This window comes from Trichomycterus rosablanca, chromosome 7 (genome assembly GCF_030014385.1).
Source record: "Trichomycterus rosablanca isolate fTriRos1 chromosome 7, fTriRos1.hap1, whole genome shotgun sequence".
NCBI classification, from domain to species: Eukaryota; Metazoa; Chordata; class Actinopteri; order Siluriformes; family Trichomycteridae; genus Trichomycterus; species Trichomycterus rosablanca.
This window is the reverse complement of record NC_085994.1, coordinates 3019273-3040106: the sequence shown is the minus strand read 5'-3', so window position 1 is coordinate 3040106 and position 20834 is coordinate 3019273. Positions and strand designations below refer to the sequence as shown.

At 43.8% G+C, this 20834-nt stretch overlaps 1 protein-coding gene across 1 annotated transcript in view; it reads left to right on the top strand.

The window, feature by feature from the left end:
• Positions 1-20834, top strand: part of LOC134317973 (zinc finger protein GLIS1) — a 136750-nt gene that overhangs the window by 8391 nt on the left and 107525 nt on the right. Inside the window, exon 2 of the mRNA XM_062998722.1 lies at positions 379-705. Coding sequence (XP_062854792.1) covers positions 423-705 — 283 coding nt within the window. The 5' untranslated portion in view covers positions 379-422. The remainder of the gene's footprint in view (positions 1-378; positions 706-20834) is intronic.

Genomic DNA, 20834 nt, shown 5'->3' with positions numbered 1-20834 from the left:
ACAGACAGATAGACAGATAGATAGAAATAGACAGATAGAAATAGACAGACAGACAGACAGACAGACAGACAGTGTGTGTGTGTGTTGATGAAATATAAGGTAAGAGATTTATAATAATGTGACTGTTAGCTGGTAAATGTTTGTAGACAGAATAACCCCCCATGTTTCCTTGAAAGGCCTAAAATATAAATTTTTAATCAGAGCTCCTGGTTTAGATTTGGAATATCAGTATCAATATCAGCTCAGTGTTTTGGATTTGTTTAATGGACGAGGAAAATCGAGGCCTTTTAAAGCTCACCTGTGGAGTAGAACTGAAAATGCTTTATATTAACGGGACAGCTTTGGATTTGATATAAACGCCGTTCCTTTGATCTGCAGGTAAGAAGAAGTGGTGCTGGATGATCGTGTTGAGGGTTTAAAGAATGCACACGGCCAAATCGGAGGTGCGAGTTCACCCGAAGTGCGCCGCGCTCTTTGGGATGCTCGGTCACCACCACGGGCTCACAGACTTCCCTAACCTGACGGATCTGTGCTGGAAACGGGACGAGTGCGAGGAGAACGTGCCCGACGTCGACTCTCTCGGGGAGTGCTGTGCCAGTCCGAAAACCAACTCGGTCCAAGAGAAATTGCAGCACACGCACTCTGTTAAAGCTCACACACTGAACTACTGCATGGCTCCTGCACACGGACATGAACATGGACGAGGTAGGCTGCTGTTTTATTTATACATGATGTGATGGAGATGTTTTACTGTGATTATAAAGCCTGTGATGATACATCAATCATAATCTTCTTATACCCTAATGCTCCTTTGGTATGTGGATAGATATGCATCTGTATACACCGATCAGCCATAACATTAAAACCACCTCCTTGTTTCTACATTCACTGTCCATTATATCAGCTCCACTTACCATATAGAAGCACTTTGTAGTTCTACAATTACTGACTGTAGTCCATCTATTTCTCTGCATGCTTTGTTAGCCCCCTTTCATGCTGTTCTTCAATGGTCAGGACCCCCCACAGAGCAGGTATTATTTAGATGGTGGATCATTCTCAGCACTGCAGTGACACTGACATGGTGGTGGTGTGTTAGTGTGTGTTGTGCTGGTATGAGTGGATCAGACACAGCAGCGCTGCTGGAGTTTTTAATTGCCGTGTCCACTCACTGTCCACTCTATTAGACACTCCTACCTCGTTGGTCCATCTTGTAGATTTAAAGTCAGAGACGATCGCTCATCTATTGCTGCTGTTTGAGTCGGTCATCTTCTAGACCTTCATCAGTGGTTACAGGACGCTGCACACGGGGCGCTGTTGACTGGATGTTTTTGGTTGGTGTTTAAAAACTCCAGCAGCGCTGCTGTGTCTGATCCACTCTTACCAGCACAACACACACTAACACACCACCACCATGTCAGTGTCACTGCAGTGCTGAGAATGATCCACCACCTAAATTATACCTGCTCTGTGGAGGTCCTGACCATTGAAGCATGCAGAGAAACAGATGGACTACAGTCAGTAATTGTAGAACTACAAAGTGCTTCTATATGGTAAGTGGAGCTGAGAAAATGGACAGTGAGGTGGTTTTAATGTTATGACTTTTCAGTGTATAATACAACAAATGTGTTAAACATGGTGTTAAAGCCCAAATAAATAAATACATAATTAAATCTACTGGCATGTTTTTTTTTAACCATGTGGTCTTCGATTTAACAGTCAGTAACTCATGGTAAGGTCCGAACCTGAGTTGCTGAAGCCGTGCAGCAAGATGTATTTGGTGATCTTCTGTCAGTCGAAATTATAAAGGCTAGATGATTGATCCGTCGTGCAGAGGGGCGTTCCACACACACACACACACACACACACACACACACACGTATCGAGCTGCGGATGAACGGGATCAGGCCATGCCGGAGCAGGAAAATCACGGAGCTGTGAGTTTACAGAAGACAGATACGTCAGGATCGGCGTTTCGAAAGGTGCAGCCCGCTGCCAAAAAGCCTCCATCACTTCAAATACTTTCAGATTTAAATCACTTCTCATTTAACAATAAACCACGCTCCGATGACAGCTCCATGTTAGCTATTGTACATCGCTAAACATCCGTGCTAATTGGATACAGCGGTGGTTTGTTCAGCCAAGAGCGGACGTCACTTTCTGGAACCACCTTAAACCTTTCGCTTCAGGCCAGAAAAGGTTTCGTTTTCTGAAATAACGTGATGCTCATGTTGTCATACGGGATTTTTGTCCGTGTTTACAGTATTGAAATATATTATACTGTATATACAAGAGATTTACTAAATAACTAAATTATGAGGACGCCTCACTATGAGCTTGTTGGACATCCTGTTCTTAAATCAAGGCCTGTAGGAAATTGGGCAATTTAGTTTAAAGAGTATTTAACATTTACATGTTCAGCATTTAGCAGACGCTTGTATCCAAAGCAACTTACACGATGAGCAATTGAGGGTTAAGGGCCCTGCTCAGGAACCCTTAACCCTGGGCCTAACCCAGGAACCCAACAGTGGCAACTTGGTGGTGGCGGTGCTTGAACCAGCAACCTCCTGTTTACTAGTCCAGTATCTTAACCACTGAGCTATCACTGCCCTATATTAAATTTAAGAGGTCAGGCACTGGCAATCAGGCAATGCCAAAGAGGTCAGGTCAGGTCAGGTTTAAGAGGTCAGGTCAGGCAATGCCGAAATTTAAGAGGTCAGGCACTGCTGTTGGACTGGAAGACCTGGCTCAGCGGGTAAGCTTCTACCTTAGAAATGAGAAGGTTGCCGGTTCAAGCCCCACCACCGCCAAGCTGCCACGCTTCGCCCCCTGAGCAAGGCCTGTGACCCTTAAACTGCTCAATCAGTCATGATTGTAAGTCACTTCAGATCAAGATACGTCTGCTGAATGCTGACATGCTGATACAGGAAGGAGCCTTCCCCAAACTGTTGCCACAAAGTGCCAAAAAGCATGTAACGTATTTCATATATTTGATTTTCTACCAGTTAGCAACAGGTATGGATAAAACGTAACACCTTAACTCAATCAGTACCAGGGCTGTCCACATACTTTTACCAATTATGATGTTAAGATGTCTTGCTTCACAGCGCTGGTCACCGTCTGGAAGGGGTTTTGCATGTTCTCCGATGTATACATGAGTAAGCTTTTTTATAGTGCTTGTTCCCATATAAATAAGGATAGTTTGACTGCACTCATTCCAAAGTACATGAAAAGTACCAAAGTTGGGAAAGAAACCTGGAACTGTCGTCATTCCATGTTGGAATTTGGATTGTTGGGCTTGAACCAGCAACCTTCTGATTATGAGTCCAGTACCTTAACCACTAGGCTACAACTGCCCCATATATGTAAATTTACTTTTTCAGCATTTAGCAGACGCTTTTATCCGACTTACAGTCTAAGCAATTGAGGGTTAAGGACCTTGCTCATGGGCCCAACAGTGGCAACCTGACAGTGGTGGTGTTTGAACCAGCGACCTTCTGCTTACTAGTCCAGTACCTTAACCGCTAGGCTACAACTGCTCACAATCGTTTACAGCAATAAGTGGACGCTTTCATCCAAAGTGACTTAACACTTGTGACTGAATATAATGCAAGCATTTGAGTGTTAAGGGCCTTGCTCAGGGGTCCAACAGTGGCAACCTGGCAGTGGTGGGGCATAAACTAGTGACCTTCTGATTATTAGTCACCTAGCCAAAGAACCTTAATCGCAAGGGCCAATCGATGGTCCAATTCATCCCACAAGTGTTTAATTGGGTGTAGTCCTAACATTCTGTATACTCGCCCCATCCTAATAAAATAAAGCAGCTTAATTCAAATTTAATCACCAGATCTGTTTTGAAGTCATAAAATATTACATATAAAAAGGTCATTTAGGTTTTTTTTTGCCGTTGAACATAGTGGCTGGTCATTTTTGACCATTAGGACAGCACATGGGTTAAGGTCAGAGCTTTGCTCCTCCTCATCAAACGTCTGAAACCTTTTAATAGATATACTATTTTACCACACTGCTGCCAAAGTTTTGGAATTATTTAATTTAATTTTTTTATATTATACACCTGTTCACAATGAAGTTCTAAAACGCATGACGTAAATAAGTAGAGGCGGGGCCTTCCCCAAACTGTTGCCACAAAGTTAAAAGCATGTAATAAATTTCACGTATTTGATTTTATACCTGTTTGCAAGGGTTGTCCACATACTTTCGCCATTTATGACCTTAAGATGGCTTGCTGCACAGTGCTGGTCGCTGTTTGTAAGGAGTTTTGCAGGTTCTCCTGTGTGTGCATGAGTAAATCTCGGGTCTCGGGTCACTAGAGTTCCTCCTCATCAAACGTCTGATTTTGCGTCTAAATGGATCTAATTTTTCGCCACAAACTGTTGCCACAATGTTGGAATTATTTATTATTATTAATTTGTTTAATATTATGCACCTGTTCACAGTGAAGTTCTAAAACACATGACGTGGATAATTAGAAGGGGTGTCCACATACTTTTGCTAGTTATGATCTTAAGATGGCTTGCTGCACAGCGCTGGTCACTGTTTGTAGGGAGTTTTGCAGGTTCTCCTGTGTATGCATGAGTAAACAGGGCTAGTTTGACTGCACCTATTCCAAAGTACTTAAAGTAATTTAGTCTGTTAGGAGGGGTGTCCACATACTTTTGACCATTAAGAGAGCACAGGTTAAGGTCAGAGTTGAATTATTTTTTAATATCATACACCTGTATGATATTTATCCAAATGACGTGGATAATTAGAAGGGGTGTCCACATACTTTTGGCCATAAGTGTATAAAAGATCTGATTCATTTTGGACTCACCGGCGGCCCTGAGGACGTGAATTACACGGCGCGGTGTAGAAATCTGGTGACTGCGTAGGCCGTGAGCACCACAACATCCCCGGACCCGCGTCCCCGGTGCGTGTTAGGAGTGTACGCCGTGTTTACACGACGGCGGTTTGTGTTTGTGCGAACGGGTAGTAAAGGGGGGCGTTGTGTGCATAATTACCCCCTCATCCCAAACTTATCATTACACTAATGGCGCTTCTCTAGCCGCCGTCGTCCCGCTGCACAAAAGAGACTCGCAGGGTTTGATTGGGACTTTTTCCCTCGCCAAACTCGAACCACATGTGTGCGAACGCGTCCAGGCATTTACGAGCTCCGATCCCACAAGCACGCTGTCGGCCTTTTACTGGCAAAATGAATAATCTCATTGTGTCTCGGAGACGCTCAGCCAGGCTGGAAACTGGCACCGAGCTGGTTTATACGTTTAAAAAGTGCCACTGTTAGGAGAGACGCCTCGGACGGACGCGCCCGTCCTTCTGAATACACCGACATAAATACGGCGGGGTGGCTAATTATTAGACTGCAGGAAATGTGGAGAGATGCTGGTAAGCCGACATCGTTAAGCTGAGTCATTAAGCTGCACAGCTCCGGGGGTTAAGGTTCGAGCTTTGTCTCGGCGTTTGCTTCCCAGTGATGAAATAAAGAGTTTACATTCTTTTATAGGGACTCACATTTTGTGTTTTGTGTTGATTTATGGAATTTTCCCACCACGTTTATACAAATTTCTACATTTTGTTTAGTGACCACGTGTTTCTCCATCCAAAAATTCTTATTTTTTATATTATTATACACTGATCAGCCATAACATTAAAACCACCCCCTTGTTTCTACACTCACTGTCCATTTTATCAGCTCCACTTACCATATAGAAGCACTTTGTAGTTCTACAATTACTGACTGTAGTCCATCTGTTTCTCTGCATACTTTTGTAACCTGCTTTCACCCTGTTCTTTAATGGTCAGGACCCCCACAGGACCACCACAGAGCAGGTATTATTTAGGTGGTGGATCATTCTCAGCACTGCAGTGACACTGACATGGTGGTGGTATGTTAGTGTGTGTTGTGCTGGTATGAGTGGATCAGACACAGCAGCGCTGCTGGAGTTTTAAATACTGTGTCCACTCACTGTCCACTCTATTAGACACTCCTACCTAGTCGGTCCACCTTGTAGATGTAAAGTCAGAGACGAACGCTCATCTATTGCTGCTGTTTGAGTCGGTCATCTTCTAGACCTTCATCAGTGGTCACAGGACTCTGCCCACGGGGCGCTGTTGGCTGGATATTTTTGGTTGGTGGACTATTCTCAGTCCAGCAGTGACAGTGAGGTGTTTAAAAACTCCAGCAGCGCTGCTTTGTCTGATCCACTCATACCAGCACAACACACACTAACACACCACCACCATGTCAGTGTCACTGCAGATGCTTGATCTTGGAATATTGTATTCCGTTCAGTACCGGCGCATTCACATGAGAAGTGATAAAACCGCTTCTGTGCCGTTATTTCTTATGAAGTGTGACGCCGGTGCACAAAACTCAGCGTGACTTACTGTAGTAAAACAGCGAGTGAGGAATGTGATTAGTGGAGGAACTTATGAGCAGTAATAATGAAGAGAAGTTTAGTGCTCCTGTCTCCTTCTTTTACTACATTAAACCACGTTAAGCTTTATTTTCAATCAGAAGCGTTTTAGACTCTGGGAGAAGCTGATTCTGATTCTCACCATTTCTCAGAAGCTCGAGCTGTAACACAAGTTGAAAGTGAAAGTGACATGTGGAGCTTTTAGACTGGATCTGACGGTTATTCCACATAGTGTGTGATTGTACCATGTTCAAGGTGTTTTACTGTCTTGCTTCCAGTTTTACCACACGGCACCAGATTTAACAATCACCGAACAATGAACATTTTGTAGTCAGTGTGTATAATATATTTAGTATTTTTTAAATAAAGCATTATTTACTGTGGTATTATGTGTGGAATGTAGTGTCGTGTGTGTGTGTGTGTGTGTGTGTGTGTGTGTGTGTTATGAGAGTGTTAGTGTTAACTCAGTTTTGCTCTGTGGGTTTCTTGTCCCGAACACGACGTTTCTTTCAGTCTCCGGTTGGAACTGGTACTTTTTTCTTTCGGCTTCTGGTTCCAGTACATAACAGCTACATATGCTACTATAATTAGGTGTAAGTGAGAAAACGTGTGGGTTTGGCAGGCCGGCGAGCGAGCGTGTTCCTTTTTATTTTCATTGTGAGAGGAAACACATTTTAGTACGTTTGACATGGTTCTAAACCTCGGGATGTAATTCCAGAACCTGAATTAAGACCCAGTTAGGTTTTTTTTATAAATAATGCTTTTTGCTGTGAGACTGCACATGTATTACAGACGCTTTACTAACAGTCCTGTCATTGTTATTAAAAGTAATTTTAAATAAATAAATGTGATTCATAATTAAACATACACACACACACCCATTCACTTATAGGGCAATTCAGTGTCTCCAGTTAACCTGACTGCATGTTTTTGGACTGTGGGAGGAAACCGGAGCTCCCGGAGGAAACTCATACAGACACGGGGAGAACATGCAAACTCCACACAGATGGGACCCTGACTGCTCCACCTGGGAATCAAACCCAGAACCTCCTTGCTACCCACTGATAATAATTCTTTATTTACACTGATCAGCCATAACATTAAAATCACCTCCTTGTTTCTACACTCACTGTCCATTTTATCAGCTCCACTTACCATACAGAAGCACTTTGTAGTTCTACAATTACTGACTGTAGTCCATCTGTTTCTCTACATGCTTTTTTAGCCCCCTTTCATGCTGTTCTTCAATGGTCAGGACCCCCACAGGACCACCACAGAGCAGGTATTATTTAGGTGGTGGATGATTCTCAGCACTGCAGTGACACTGACATGGTGGTGGTGTGTTAGTGTGTGTTGTGCTGGTATGAGTGGATCAGACACAGCAGCGCTGCTGGAGTTTTTAAACACCTCACTGTCACTGCTGGACTGAGAATAGTCCACCAACCAAAAATATCCAGCCAACAGCGCCCCGTGGGCAGCGTCCTGTGACCACTGATGAAGGTCTAGAAGATGACAGACTCAAACAGCAGCATCGTGTCTCTGACTTTACATCTACAAGGTGGACCAACTAGGTAGGAGTGTCTAATAAAGTGGACAGTGAGTGGACACGGTGTTTAAAAACTCCAGCAGTGCTGCTGTGTCTGATCCACTCATACCAGCACAACACACACTAACACACCACCACCATGTCAGTGTCACTGCAGTGCTGAGAATGATCCACCACCCAAATAATACCTGCTCTGTAGTGGTCCTGTGGGGGTCCTGACTATTGAAGAACAGGGTGAAAGCAGGTTAAAAAGATATGTAAAGAAACAGATGGACTACAGTCAGTAATTGTAGAAACAAGGAGGTGGTTTTAATGTTATGGCTGATCGGTGTATATTTACATTTTCGCTTCTATCCAAAGCGACTTACAGTAGAGAGTCGTGACCGCAGTTGGGTCATAAGCCGTAATAATTTAAAAAGCGTGTACACAAACGCACCCTTGTGTTGCCTGGGCCACGTAAACCATGGTCAAAATGTGGGCTGCTTAAAATGTTTGGGAAACCCTGCGCTAGCCGAATATCCCGCTGCACCATCTGAACTGAGCTCCAAATTCGTGCAAGTTTTTATTGAACGGTTGCAGAAGTCAGTACGATCTCAAGACCGTCGTAAAATACGGCACGACAGAGTGCACGTAAACCTTTGTACTTTATTATTTGGTTGTTGTTCTTTCTCGACATTAATTTAATAATTTACAGCCTTAAAGCACAAACGAATCAACACTGTAGTATCATACAAGGCAGTTGACATGTTCCTGGCATGCCTGAAAGCTCGGAATAAAGAGGCTATTTTTTTTTTTTACAATTGCGCAACTGGATTAAAGTGTAACAAACCCTCTTCTCACTCTCCCCGACCCCTGTCCGTCCCATTGTTCCCCTTACACATACTTCTCTTTTTTTTCTGCCGCTGCCCACTCGTTTCTGTGTTGACTTCAGCATTAAGGCATGAATAATTACGCTGAGTAATGTTTACAGCATGTTCCACTGATTCACCGCGGGCTGAGTAACGCACCACTCAACACTCGCCGTACCACTGGGGGGAAGAAATAGAGTGTTTAGTCACTTCACACACGTACCGTACACGTACACACACTTGTACACACACTCGTCTGTGGCTCGTTTCCCGTCTGTTGATTCAGACCGAGCTTGTGGTTGAATTTGCGTTTTGTCTCTTCGACGTCCATCAGAGCCCAAACCATGTTTTTTAAAGCCTTTAAAGGCTTTGTGTCAGGTTCAGGGGGCATTAGGGATGTAACGATACACTGTACCCACAATGCAATGCGATTCACTATACTGGGTTCACGATACGATTTTGTCCCAACAAAATTAAACTGAAGACAAATTATGACAAAGTTTCCCTTTATTATTTCTCTTAAAAAATAAAATAAAATAAAATACTATATTTGTGCTTATCTTTTATTTATCTAAATAATGAATGACCTTTTATTTCTGAGGTAGGTACAAACTATGCAAAACAATGCTGCACATTTCCCTTTTTATGTAAAAAAAAAAAACTGAAATGAAATAAATACCACAATAAATAAATAAATGAATAATACAAATAAAGAAAGTATCCTCACATAAATAAATTTGGCTCGAAAATTCCAAACCTGGCAACCCTGTAGTGACGTTAACCAGGCGAGGTGAATAGCGCCAGCGCCCTCTGCTGTTTAAAGTGAATATTGATTCATTATACATGTAAACCGATTTGAATTGGTCTTGTGGTGCATTGTTACATCCCTAGTTGGCATGCTGAAAGGAAAAGAGCATTCCCCAAACTGTTACCTCTATTTATTTATTTATTAAGCCTTATAATTGCTGAATTTGATCGGTTCACTTCCTGTTGAACAGTTCTTGTGTTCATATTGCATTCGGGGCAGCACGGTGGCTCGGTGGGTAGCACTGTCGCCTCACAGCAAGAAGGTCCTGGGTTCGATTTCCAGGTGGAGCGGTCCGGGTCCTTTGTCTTCCTTTGTCCTTCTGCTCACGCCTCTTCCGACGCATGCGCAGTCCTAGCTAACCCCTTGTTTTTGCCCATGCATTCTGCACAGGCGCCTCTATTCGCCAATCAGGGTCCTTGCACAGCATTTGAAGACCCCACGCACATAGTCCGGTCATCCCGCCCTAGCAGACACGCTGGTCAATTAGAGTCCCGCTAGATGGCACACAGCCGAGCAGTGGCATTGCCGAGTTTTGAACCGAGGAGTTCAGAATCTCTTCGCTGGTGTGCTAGTGGAATATCCCGCTGTGCCACCTGGGTTTTGTCCGGGTCCTTTCTGTGTGGAGTTTGCATGTTCTCCCCATGTCTGTGTGGGTTTCCTCCAGGAGCTCCGGATTCCTCCCACAGTCCAAAAACATGCAGTCAAGTTAATTGGAGACATTGAATTGTGCATGACTGTGTTTGATATTAAACTTTGTGTATCAGTAACTACCTGTCCTGTCATGAATGTAACCAAAGTGTGTAAAACTTGACGTTAAAATCCTAATAAATAAATAAGATAAATTGAATTAAATCAGGTAGGATTTTGCAAATATCAGATGAACACTGATGTTTTCCACGATGTTTCTACCCTTCTGTAAATTTCACTCTCGCCCCGTCTCTCTCATTTTAGTCATATAGCCAAGTCAAGTCAAGTCAAATTTATTTATATAGCGCTTTTTACAATAGACATGGTCTCAAAGCAACTTTACAGAATCCAGGACCAACAGATACAAAAACCCCTGTTGAGCAAGCCGAGGGCGACAGTGGCAAGGAAAAAGTCCTTTAAAATTACAGGAAGAAACCTTGAGAGGAACCAGACTCAGCAGGGCCCGTCCTTCTTGGGTGGTCTGGCGGATACTTTGAATAAATAGGATTTACACAAATCATACAAACACAGAATTAAAATTAACTAAAAATTATAACTGGCAATAAATAAATAATAATAGAGTTATTATTCAGTCCAGTCTGTGATAAAGTCTGTAGTGAGTTCTTGACATTCTTGGTGCAAACACGCCAGGTTTCCGTCACATCTAGTAGGAGCAGCATCGTTGGCACGGCAGTCTCGACTTCATTCCTTAACCTCGGGTGGGTAAACAGGTTTCCATCAGAAGGACCTCGGGGTAAAACAACAGAAACTGTAGTTAAAAATGTACAATGCGAGTTTTACAGGGGGTGTTTTAGACTCCGGCAGCCCTAATTATTACTGCAGAACTAAAAGGGAGAGCGAGCAGGTAACAAGGTCATGAAGGCTTTCACAGGACATCAGCGCCCACCCCACCCACCGTCATCAAACCTGAGTGATCGGACAAGAGCGGAGTCATGAGCATTGTGATATCGGTTAAACTCACAGGAATCGTTGCAGAAATCCAATTTCCTTCTTTAAAAGAAAACAAGATAAGCTAAAAATGGACTCCTCTGTAATAAAGCGCTGGAAAAAGCCCAAGGGCAGGAGGGTGAGTTCTGTTTAGTTTTTTTGAGGTTGTTTTGAAAATGTTGAGCCTTTAAAATGAGCTCACTGACCAAAAAAGAATCCCTGAGTAATAGTGTTATGCTGTTTGTATAAAGCTCGAGTTACTCCACCTACTCCTGGTGGACACGCTTTTTAATCCTCCGCACGCACAAAAGGTACGCGGACCAGCGAGCGTCAGCAAACACACTTACTGCAGGGTTCCATTCAAATCAAATTTTTTACATTTATTTATTGATTTGTTAGGATTTTAATGTCATGTTTTACACTTTGGTTGCATTCATGACAGAACAGGTAGTTACTGGTTACACAAGATTTATCAGTTCAAGTTTAATGTTAAACACAGTCTTGGACGTGTCTCCAGTTCACCTCACTTGCATGTCTTTGTACTGTGGAAGGAAACCGGAGCACCTGGAGGAAACCCACACAGACACGGGGAGAACATGCAAACTTCACACAGAATTAACCCAGACCGCTCCACCTGGCAATCGATGCTATAATCGTGCTACCAAAACAACTGTAATAATGGTCAGGACCCCCACTGGTGGATCATTCTCAGCGCTGCAGTGACACTGACATGGTGGTGGTGTGTTAGTGTGTGTTGTGCTGGTATGAGTGGATAAGACACAGCAGCGCTGCTGGAGTTTTTAAATACCGTGTCCACTCACCATCCACTCTATTAGACACTCCTACCTAGTCGGTCCACCTTGTAGATGTAAAGTCAGAGACGATCGCTCATCTATTGCTGCTGTTTGAGTCGGTCATCTTCTAGACCTTCATCAGTGGTCACAGGACGCTGCCCACGGGGCGCTCTTGGCTGGATGTTTTTGGTTGGTGGACGATTCTCAGTCCAGCAGGGACTGTGAGGTGTTTAAAAACTCCAGCAGCGCTGCTGTGTCTGATCCACTCATACCAGCACAACACACACTAACACACCACCACCATGTCAGTGTCACTGCAGTGCTGAGAATGATCCACCACCCAAATAATACCTGCTCTATGGTGGTCCTGTGGGGGTCCTGACCATTGAAGAACAGCATGAAAGGGGGCTAACAAAGCATGCAGAGAAACAGATGGACTACAGTCAGTAATTGTAGAACTACAAAGTGCTTCTATATGGTAAGTGGAGCTGATAAGAAAAGTGAGTTAGAATTTAAACTCGTGTACAATATCAGGTTTCACTGTATCATGTTTTGTTGAATGATCTATCAACGTTTATTAACAGCTGAGAAATCAGAAAATGGGGGCAATTACTTCTTAAACCTCTGTGTGCTCTATCTAGCGAGTTTTATTTCCACCACCCCCCTGATTTTTAGATTTTCCAGATGCTTTTTTATCTGCGGTTGCTTCTCAGACCGTCAGAATAACTGTAAGTAATCAGATGAGGAACTTCTCACAGATCTGTGTGTGTCGGAGTGTTTTAAATTCCTCCAGACAGACCCATGACTCCTCCAAATGATCTTCTCATTACAGCAAACGTTGAGTCACGACTTACTTATCTCAGATTCTAAATGACGCTGGCCAGAAGTCTGTGGACACCTAAACACGAGCTCGTCAGACGTCGCATTCCAAAATCATGAGCGTTAATAAGTAGTCGGTTGACTTGGACGTGTTCTTGGGATTTTTGTCTCACTTTTACCGCAGAAGGCAGAACGTTCCTTCTCTAAATGCTCCGGTATTTCTGTGAAGCCATGATGCCAGCCAGTCAGACGGTCAAGACTGCCAGGTCCGGCAGCAGAAAAAACATCCCCACGTCACCACTGACCCTCCTCCCGCTCCAGACAGGCCAAAAAGCTCCAGTTTTGTATTCCAGTCGACCCTTGCTATGGGGTCTTTCTAAAAAACCAAGTGAGCTGCCTCAGTAGAGAGGGTTCTAATAAGACATGGAACTCATATAGCAGATTATTTAGACGCTCTACCTAGCCAGAGATTACGCCGATTACGTCACGCAGTTCAAACCAATGGGCCGAGAAGGCACAACCCGCTAGCTGAATAAGGAGGGAGCGTCGGCGATCGAAACTCGGCTCTCAATCGCTAAGTGTGAACTACTCAACAACTCGATCCGACCAAAAAGAGATTTCTAGCATGTCAAATATCTACATCTGAGTTGCCCGACTGGCAATGAGTGCTGTGTCGAACAGCCAATGAGAAGACAAGATACGGTGTGAGGGGAAATGCAGGGAGGAGTGTAAAAAGGTGGTACAGGGGCGTAATATAGTTTATATCAGAATACATCACACACACACGTTTTTTTTTTGTATTATTATTTTTTCCCCTTTTTCTCCCCCTTTAGCGCATCCAATTGTTCAATTTGCATCGTGCTTCCTCTCTGTCTATGCCGAACCCTGCCCTGACCGAGGAGATCTAAGCCAACCCATATCCCCTCCGAAACATGGGCAGCAGCCGGATGCATTTTTGCCACCCACACATTGATGAGTTTGGCGCCACCTAGCGTTGCATGCGGAGAGACACACCCTGAGGGCACTCTTCCTCATCTCTTGTGCAGGCGCCCCTAATCAGCCGGCAGAGGTCATAATCGCATTCTGACAGAGAGAGACCCACATCCGGTTCTCTGTCCCACCCGCCCCAACTGAGCAACCGGCCAATCGTTGCTCATACAGCCGCCCAGCCTCGGACCGGGGAGGCAGAGCTGGATTCGAAATGATGTACTCAGAATCCAGCTCTGGTTGCAGCGTGTCTTTTTACCGCTGCGCCACCTGAGCAGCACACACACACGTTTTACAGTATTTCTGACCTTATCGTTCTCTACAAAACACCCACGCTGCATTGCAAACAATATTTATTAACCTCCAACTCACTACAGAACAATCCATGCTGGTCGCGTTGCCAAATCCACTCAGATTCATTTATTTTTTCTGCTTGATTTTACGCTGCACATCAGCACACAAACTTTGATCGCTCGCTACTTGTTGACGTGCATTTTTGGACGTGGTATCATTAAACCCCTCGTCTTTTCTCATGTGTGTTTTTGTGACAAAACGTAGTTTGGGAGAGCAGAGAAGCTCGCCTGTGACTCCAGTTGGTGATAGATGGTGTAGTGTGTGACCCCCTGTCACCGATCAGTCGTGTAGTGTGAAAGCCACACCGATTACAAGAGATCCAGTCGTGTAGTGTGAACTGTACAGCCACCTGGCTATACTAGTACTGAATGATTGTTAAACATTGTTGTCTTGTATGATAAGATCAAGTTGAGGTTGAATCACTTGTAGGGAAAAGTATCTCACGTCTATCTTAGACTTTCAGTGATTTAAACTGTTCTGCTTCTGTGACTGGGTGAACAGAACACAGCCGCTTCTGGCCAGAAAACATCTTGCTTGTTCAAGTTTGAAATGTAAAAACGTTTTGGATGGAAACCCGCAGCCGTCCCGTCAGTACAGGTTTGCCCTGAAGATAAGGTCTGGTTTACACAAGTGCTGAACCGTCTCCGCACCAGCAGAGGAAGTGGCGTGATGGAGAAAGCTGCTCCGACAGCTCATCATCAGGACTATTTTTAGCTCGGAGCTTATCTTGAGAATCACTTATGTTCCTCCGCAGCGTTTCTCCAGCTCTGATTTTGAATCCAGCTTTTCGGATTCCTGCTCTGTGTGAAATGGATCCGCTCCGGGCGGCCTCGGTGCCAGCGTGCCACGGCTAACCGCGCGTCAACACAGCACCAATTACTCGTGCATTTTTAGACGGCAGTGTGAGCATGTGAGCGAGAAATTTTCTTGATTTACATTTCGCTGCTGCCACTTGCTGATCTTGGCCCGGCGCTACGGGCTTTCGCTTCATCAAAGAAAAATCCGTCCGGCGTTCCAGCGCACGTCTGCGGCGCACGCGTCCTGCGGCGGGGGGCGTTACAGGCTACGCTGAGTGTGTATTTACTCAGTGTTAAAGGTGACGGATGGCGAGGCTTTTGTAGCAGGCTGGCTGTTTTTCCTTCACCCCTCACTCACTTTCCTCTAATGAAACACAAACACAGTCGCTCGGCCCCGATGCCAGGCTCCCTGGTGCCACTTTTATTGGCATCAACTGTTATTGTTTTATGCCGGAATGCCAAAGAGATTCCATTACAGAACGTTCGACACAAGCTGAACAAACTTCAGGCCGTGAAGATAAACAAGTTCAGAGAGAGAAAAGAATAAATGAAGGAAGAAAGAAACTGGAGTGTATATTAGTCGTGCCAAATTATATTCTTTAATGAATTACAGCGGATCTGGTATGTGTACGGTGCACCGTTTTTACACCGGATGCCTTTTCTGACGCAACCCTGCTTAATTTATCCGGGCTTGGGACCAGCACTGACGAGTGCACCTTCAATTGGCTAAGCTGGTTTGGCCTCCTCCTCAGATGTTAGCCGATCATGTCCATGCAGACACTCGACTCGAACCCCAGGTCCTCGGATCTCAGTGGTAGTGATGTAAGTTCCTAAGAGTTCCTAAGGACCCACATACCTCCTTTCTACCAACCACTACCTTCCACTGGTGTTGGTGCTGGTTCCTGCGAACAGACCCTCGTTTACACTGGTTTGAGAACCCAGTGATTAGATACGTGGAAACAGAAGGTCCTTTTCGTCTTTGGTCCGGACCACACAGCGTCCATTTTTTCCAAGAAAGACCTGGAATGCTGATTCATCTGACCACAATATATGTTTCCACTGTGTGATGGTCCATCCTAGATGCCTCCGAGCCCAGAGAAGTCGACGCCGCTGACGTCTGGACATGGTTAACGTAAGGCTTCTTTTTTGCACAGTAAACTTTTAAGTATGATTAGTGCAGTAACTCTGTATTGTAGAGCTTGATAAAGGTTTGATAAACTAATCCCTCACCCATGTGGTTATATCAGCTAGTGTTGAGTGGAGGTTCTTGATGCGGCACCGTCTGAGGGATGGAAGATCACGGGCGTTCAGATTAAGCTTGCACCCTCGACCTTTACGCACTGAAATTCCTTGAATGGTTTAATGATATTCTGCACTGTAGAGGGAGAACATGCAAATCACTTCCAATCTTTCTTTGAGGTTCATTGTTTTTAAACATTTCAATCATATTCTTACACGTGTGGACAAACTGGATCCTCTGATCATCTTTACTCATCAGAGACTCTCAGCCTTTCCTGGATGCTGCTTTTGTACCAAATCATGATTACAATCACCTGTTTAGAATCACATCATTATTTAGATTTTTCACCTCATTACAAGCCCTAAGTTGCCCCCGTCCCAACTATTTTTGGAATGTGTTGCAGGACTGAAATGCAGGAATGGATGTTTATTAATAAATGAAATGAAGTTGAGCAGATAAAACATGAAATATCTCAGGTTCATCCTGTCTGCCATCAAATAAAAGTCAAAGTAAATGTAAGAAACTCGGTGTTTTTATTTTATTTACATTTTCCACACTGTCCCAACTTTTTCTGATTTGGGGTTGTATAAAAAAAACATAGCTGCGCTTGATTGCTTGTTTCATCAGCATGAGATGGACGTTTATCTTGCGCACGATATAGAACTTATAGGTCCCCAGACATAATCAGAGTTCATATACGCACAACACACAACACACAACACAAAGGTTTGTTGGTTCCAGACCAGTAAGATTATGGGGCCACAAAGGTTGAGGATCTGAGGAACGTTTGGGATTTTGGCACCAGCACTGGCACCATGTTGGTGGAAACGTTACCACACAATGTCATTCGAGTCTTAAAATGAATGAAAAGTTGCAGCTTGACTCGTTCACGTGGTCCGTGTTCCAGTGCTGCAGTTCCACAGTGGTTCAGTTCTGGGACTGGAAATGCAGTGATGAGCTTCAGGAACGCTGAGTGAGACCCAGTTAAACTGGGAGGGTGCAGTTCTGACCCCCCGCCGTTATTAGCACCACTAACGAACTGCGTAAACCGCTCTGTTAGCCTTTATAATGCTTTTCATAGCTGCGCCGGGCCTCCTGCCAGCCAATCAGAGGAGAGAGTGAGTGGGCGCGGCACTGTGGGAGAACGAGAGAGAGAGAGAGGAAGAGGTGGGCAAGTGGAGCCTGTTTACACTAATGGACAAATAAAATCACTTTCTCCTCCTGTTCATCACTTTCTCCTCCTCCTGTTCATGACTTTCTCCTCTTCATCACTTTCTCCTCCTGTTTATCACTTTCTCCTGTTTATCACTTTCTCCTCCTCCTGTTCATGACTTTCTCCTCTTCATCACTTTCTCCTCCTGTTTATCACTTTCTCCTGTTTATCACTTTCTCCTCCTCCTCTTCATCACTTTCTCCTCCTCCTCTTCATCACTTTCTCCTCCTCCTCTTCATCACTTTCTCCTCCTGTTCATCACTTTCTCCTCCTGTTCATCACTTTCTCCTCCTCTTCATCACTTTCTCCTCCTGTTTATCAGTTTTCTCCTCCTGTTCATCACTTTCTCTTATTTCTGTTTATCACTTTCTTCTCCTCATCACTTTCTCCTCCTGTTCATCACTTTCTCCTTCTGTTTACTTTCTCCTCCTCTTCATCACTATCTCCTCTTTTTTCATCACTCTCTCCTTCTGTTCATCACTCTCCTCCTATTTACTTTCTCCTCCTGTTTACTTTCTCCTTCTCTTCATCACTCTCTCCTCTTTCTGTTCATTACTCTCTCCTTCTGTTTACTTTCCTCTCCTCTTTACTTTCTTCTCCTCTTTACTTTCTCCTACTCTTCATCACTTTCTCCTCCTGTTCACCACTTTCTCCTCTTGTTTATTAATTTCTTTTACATGTTTTACTCCTCTCGTTTGTGCTCCTGCTCTTTATCACTTTCTCCTCCTGTTCATCACTTTCTCCTCCTGTTTACTTTCATCTTCTGTTTACTTTCTCCTACTCTTCACCACTTTCTCCTCTTGTTTATTAATTTCTTTTACTTGTTTTGCTCCTCTCGTTTGTGCTCCTGCTACTTTTTTACTTGATTTTATCTTTTATTTTTCACTTCTTGCTCATTCTTGTCATGTTTCTTTTCTCCTCTTTTTTGTTTTTTTGTTTTTCTCGTTTCTTTTCTCTTTTTTATTCTCGTGTTTTATTTAATTCGTACCTCTCGTTTAATTTCTCCTCTTATTTTTGTCCTTCTTTGCTCTTGTTTGAAGGGATTTCAGAAGGAATCTCGAGTAAATGAATAAAAAGTTAAAACGCCACTAGCAGAGCTGAAAGATCAAGACGAGGAGAAGCGGAAGCTCCATGTCATAAGAAATTACATTTTCTTTATCTTCCATCTCAGATATTAGTCGCCATCCGACCCGTTTCATTTCAATATGAGCTTTAAGTCTGCGACAATAACCCGGGGCTACAGGTCTGAGAGAAAGTGTGTGTGTGTGTGTGTGTGTGTGTGTAGTTATTACAATCCATCGCTCGTCTGACCTGTCTGTGGCCACGTCTCGGATTGCGACCCCATAACCTCATGATGTAGATAAACAGGAAGACACACAGACGTCCTATAAAACACAAAATTAAACTGTTAGTAATAGAATATGTTTCAATTGATTTATTTACTTTTTAATTAGTGGAACTTGAACGTTTTTATTTGTTTATCCTTATTTAGAAGCTTTATGATCTATAAACATTATTAATATGAATAAAATATGCAATTTAAAATTTCCTCCTTGTCCATGATTTGGGTGAACGACTCTTCCAGTTGTTTAATGCCAGGTTCACACTACACGACTGGATCTCTTGTAATCGGGAGTCTTTCAAGTCGGTGTGTATTTCACACTACACAACTGATCGGTGATAGGGGGTCACACACTACACCATCTATCACCAACTGGAATCACAGGCGAGCTTCTCTGCTCTCCCAAACTACGTTTTGTCCAAAAACAAATGTGAGAAGTGACGAGGGGTTTAATGATACCACATCCAAAAATGCACGTCAACAAGTAGAGAGAGATCAAAGTTTGTGTGCTGATGTGCAACGTAAAATCAAGGAGAAAAAATAAATGACTCTGAGTGGATTTGGCAACACGACCAGCATGGATTGTTCTATAGTGAGTTGGAGGTTAATAAATATTGTTTGCAATGCAGCGTGGGTGTTTTGTAGAGAACGATAAGGTCAGAAATACTGTAAAACTTGTGTGTGTGTGTGCTGATGTATTCTGATATAAACTATATTACACCCGTCCCACCTTTTTACACTCCTCCCCTGAGTTTCCCCTCACACCGTATCTTGCGTTCTCATTGGCTGTTCGACTTTGCACTCATTGCCAGTTGGGCAACTCAGATCCAGATATTTGACAAGCTAGATATCTCTCTTCGGTCCGCTCGGATCGAGTTGTTGAGCAGTTCACACATGAGCGAAAAGAGCCACATTTCATGACAGTCATTAAATTGAATGATAGAATAAATAGAAGCTACGATACACAGCACAGCTCCCTTTACGGTTGAATGTTAACCTAGAACATCCAGCGATCTTCATGGAGCTTCATGTTCTGTCTCAAATACGAAAATACTCGTCCGTGTTTTGACCCCCTTCTGCGTCCACAGAATTGGTTGTTAGTTTTCCAAACTCAGTCACCCGAGTCGTGTTTTTAGCTGCTTTACATTTTTGACTAAGCGATTGCTAACTGAATTGCCGTAGGATCGCTAGGACGCCTCGTAGTGCAAATAAACCAGTAAACCTGAGACACTTAAACGCTGCACGAATGAAAAACGTTAAATCGCTAAACACAGACATTCAAGTGTGAATTTCACAACAAATTGCAGATTACACTGTGAATTAGGTCGGACCTTAATGAGGCATAAATCTGAGTCCTGTTGAATAATTTGGGGGTGGGCGGCACAGTGCCACAGTGCCACAGAAGGTAGCTCTCTCACATCACAGCAAGAAATGCCTGGGTTCAATTCCCAAAGTTTCTGTGTGGAGTTTGCATGTTCTCTGTAGTTAGGGTGCTGGACTAGTAAACAGAAGGGTGCCGGTTCAATCCCCACGAAAGCCAAGTCACTGTACAGATAAAAGCCAGATAAAAGCCTGTGCTGAACGCCCAGAATGTACTACATTACTAGGGACAAGTCGTAGCCTAGTGGTTAAGGTGCTGGACTAGTAATCAGAAGGTGGCTGGTTTAAGTCCCACCACTACCAGGTTGCTGCTGTTGGGTCCTTGAGCAAGGTCCTCAACCCTCAATTGCTCAGACTGTCGCTTTGGATAAAAGCGTCTGCTAAATGCCTTAAATGTAAATGCCCGTTCTTGTAGGACAGTTGTAGCCTAGTGGTTAAGGCACTGGACTAGTAGTCAGAAGGTGGCTGGTTCAAGCCCCACCTCCCACCTCTGTTGGGCCCTTGAGCAAGGCCCTCAACCCTTAATTGCTCAGACTGTATACTGTCGCTGTAATGTAAGTCGCCTTGGATAAAGGCATCTGCTAAATGCCTTAAATGTAAATGTAAATGCCCGTTCTTGTAGAACAGTTGTAGCCTAGTG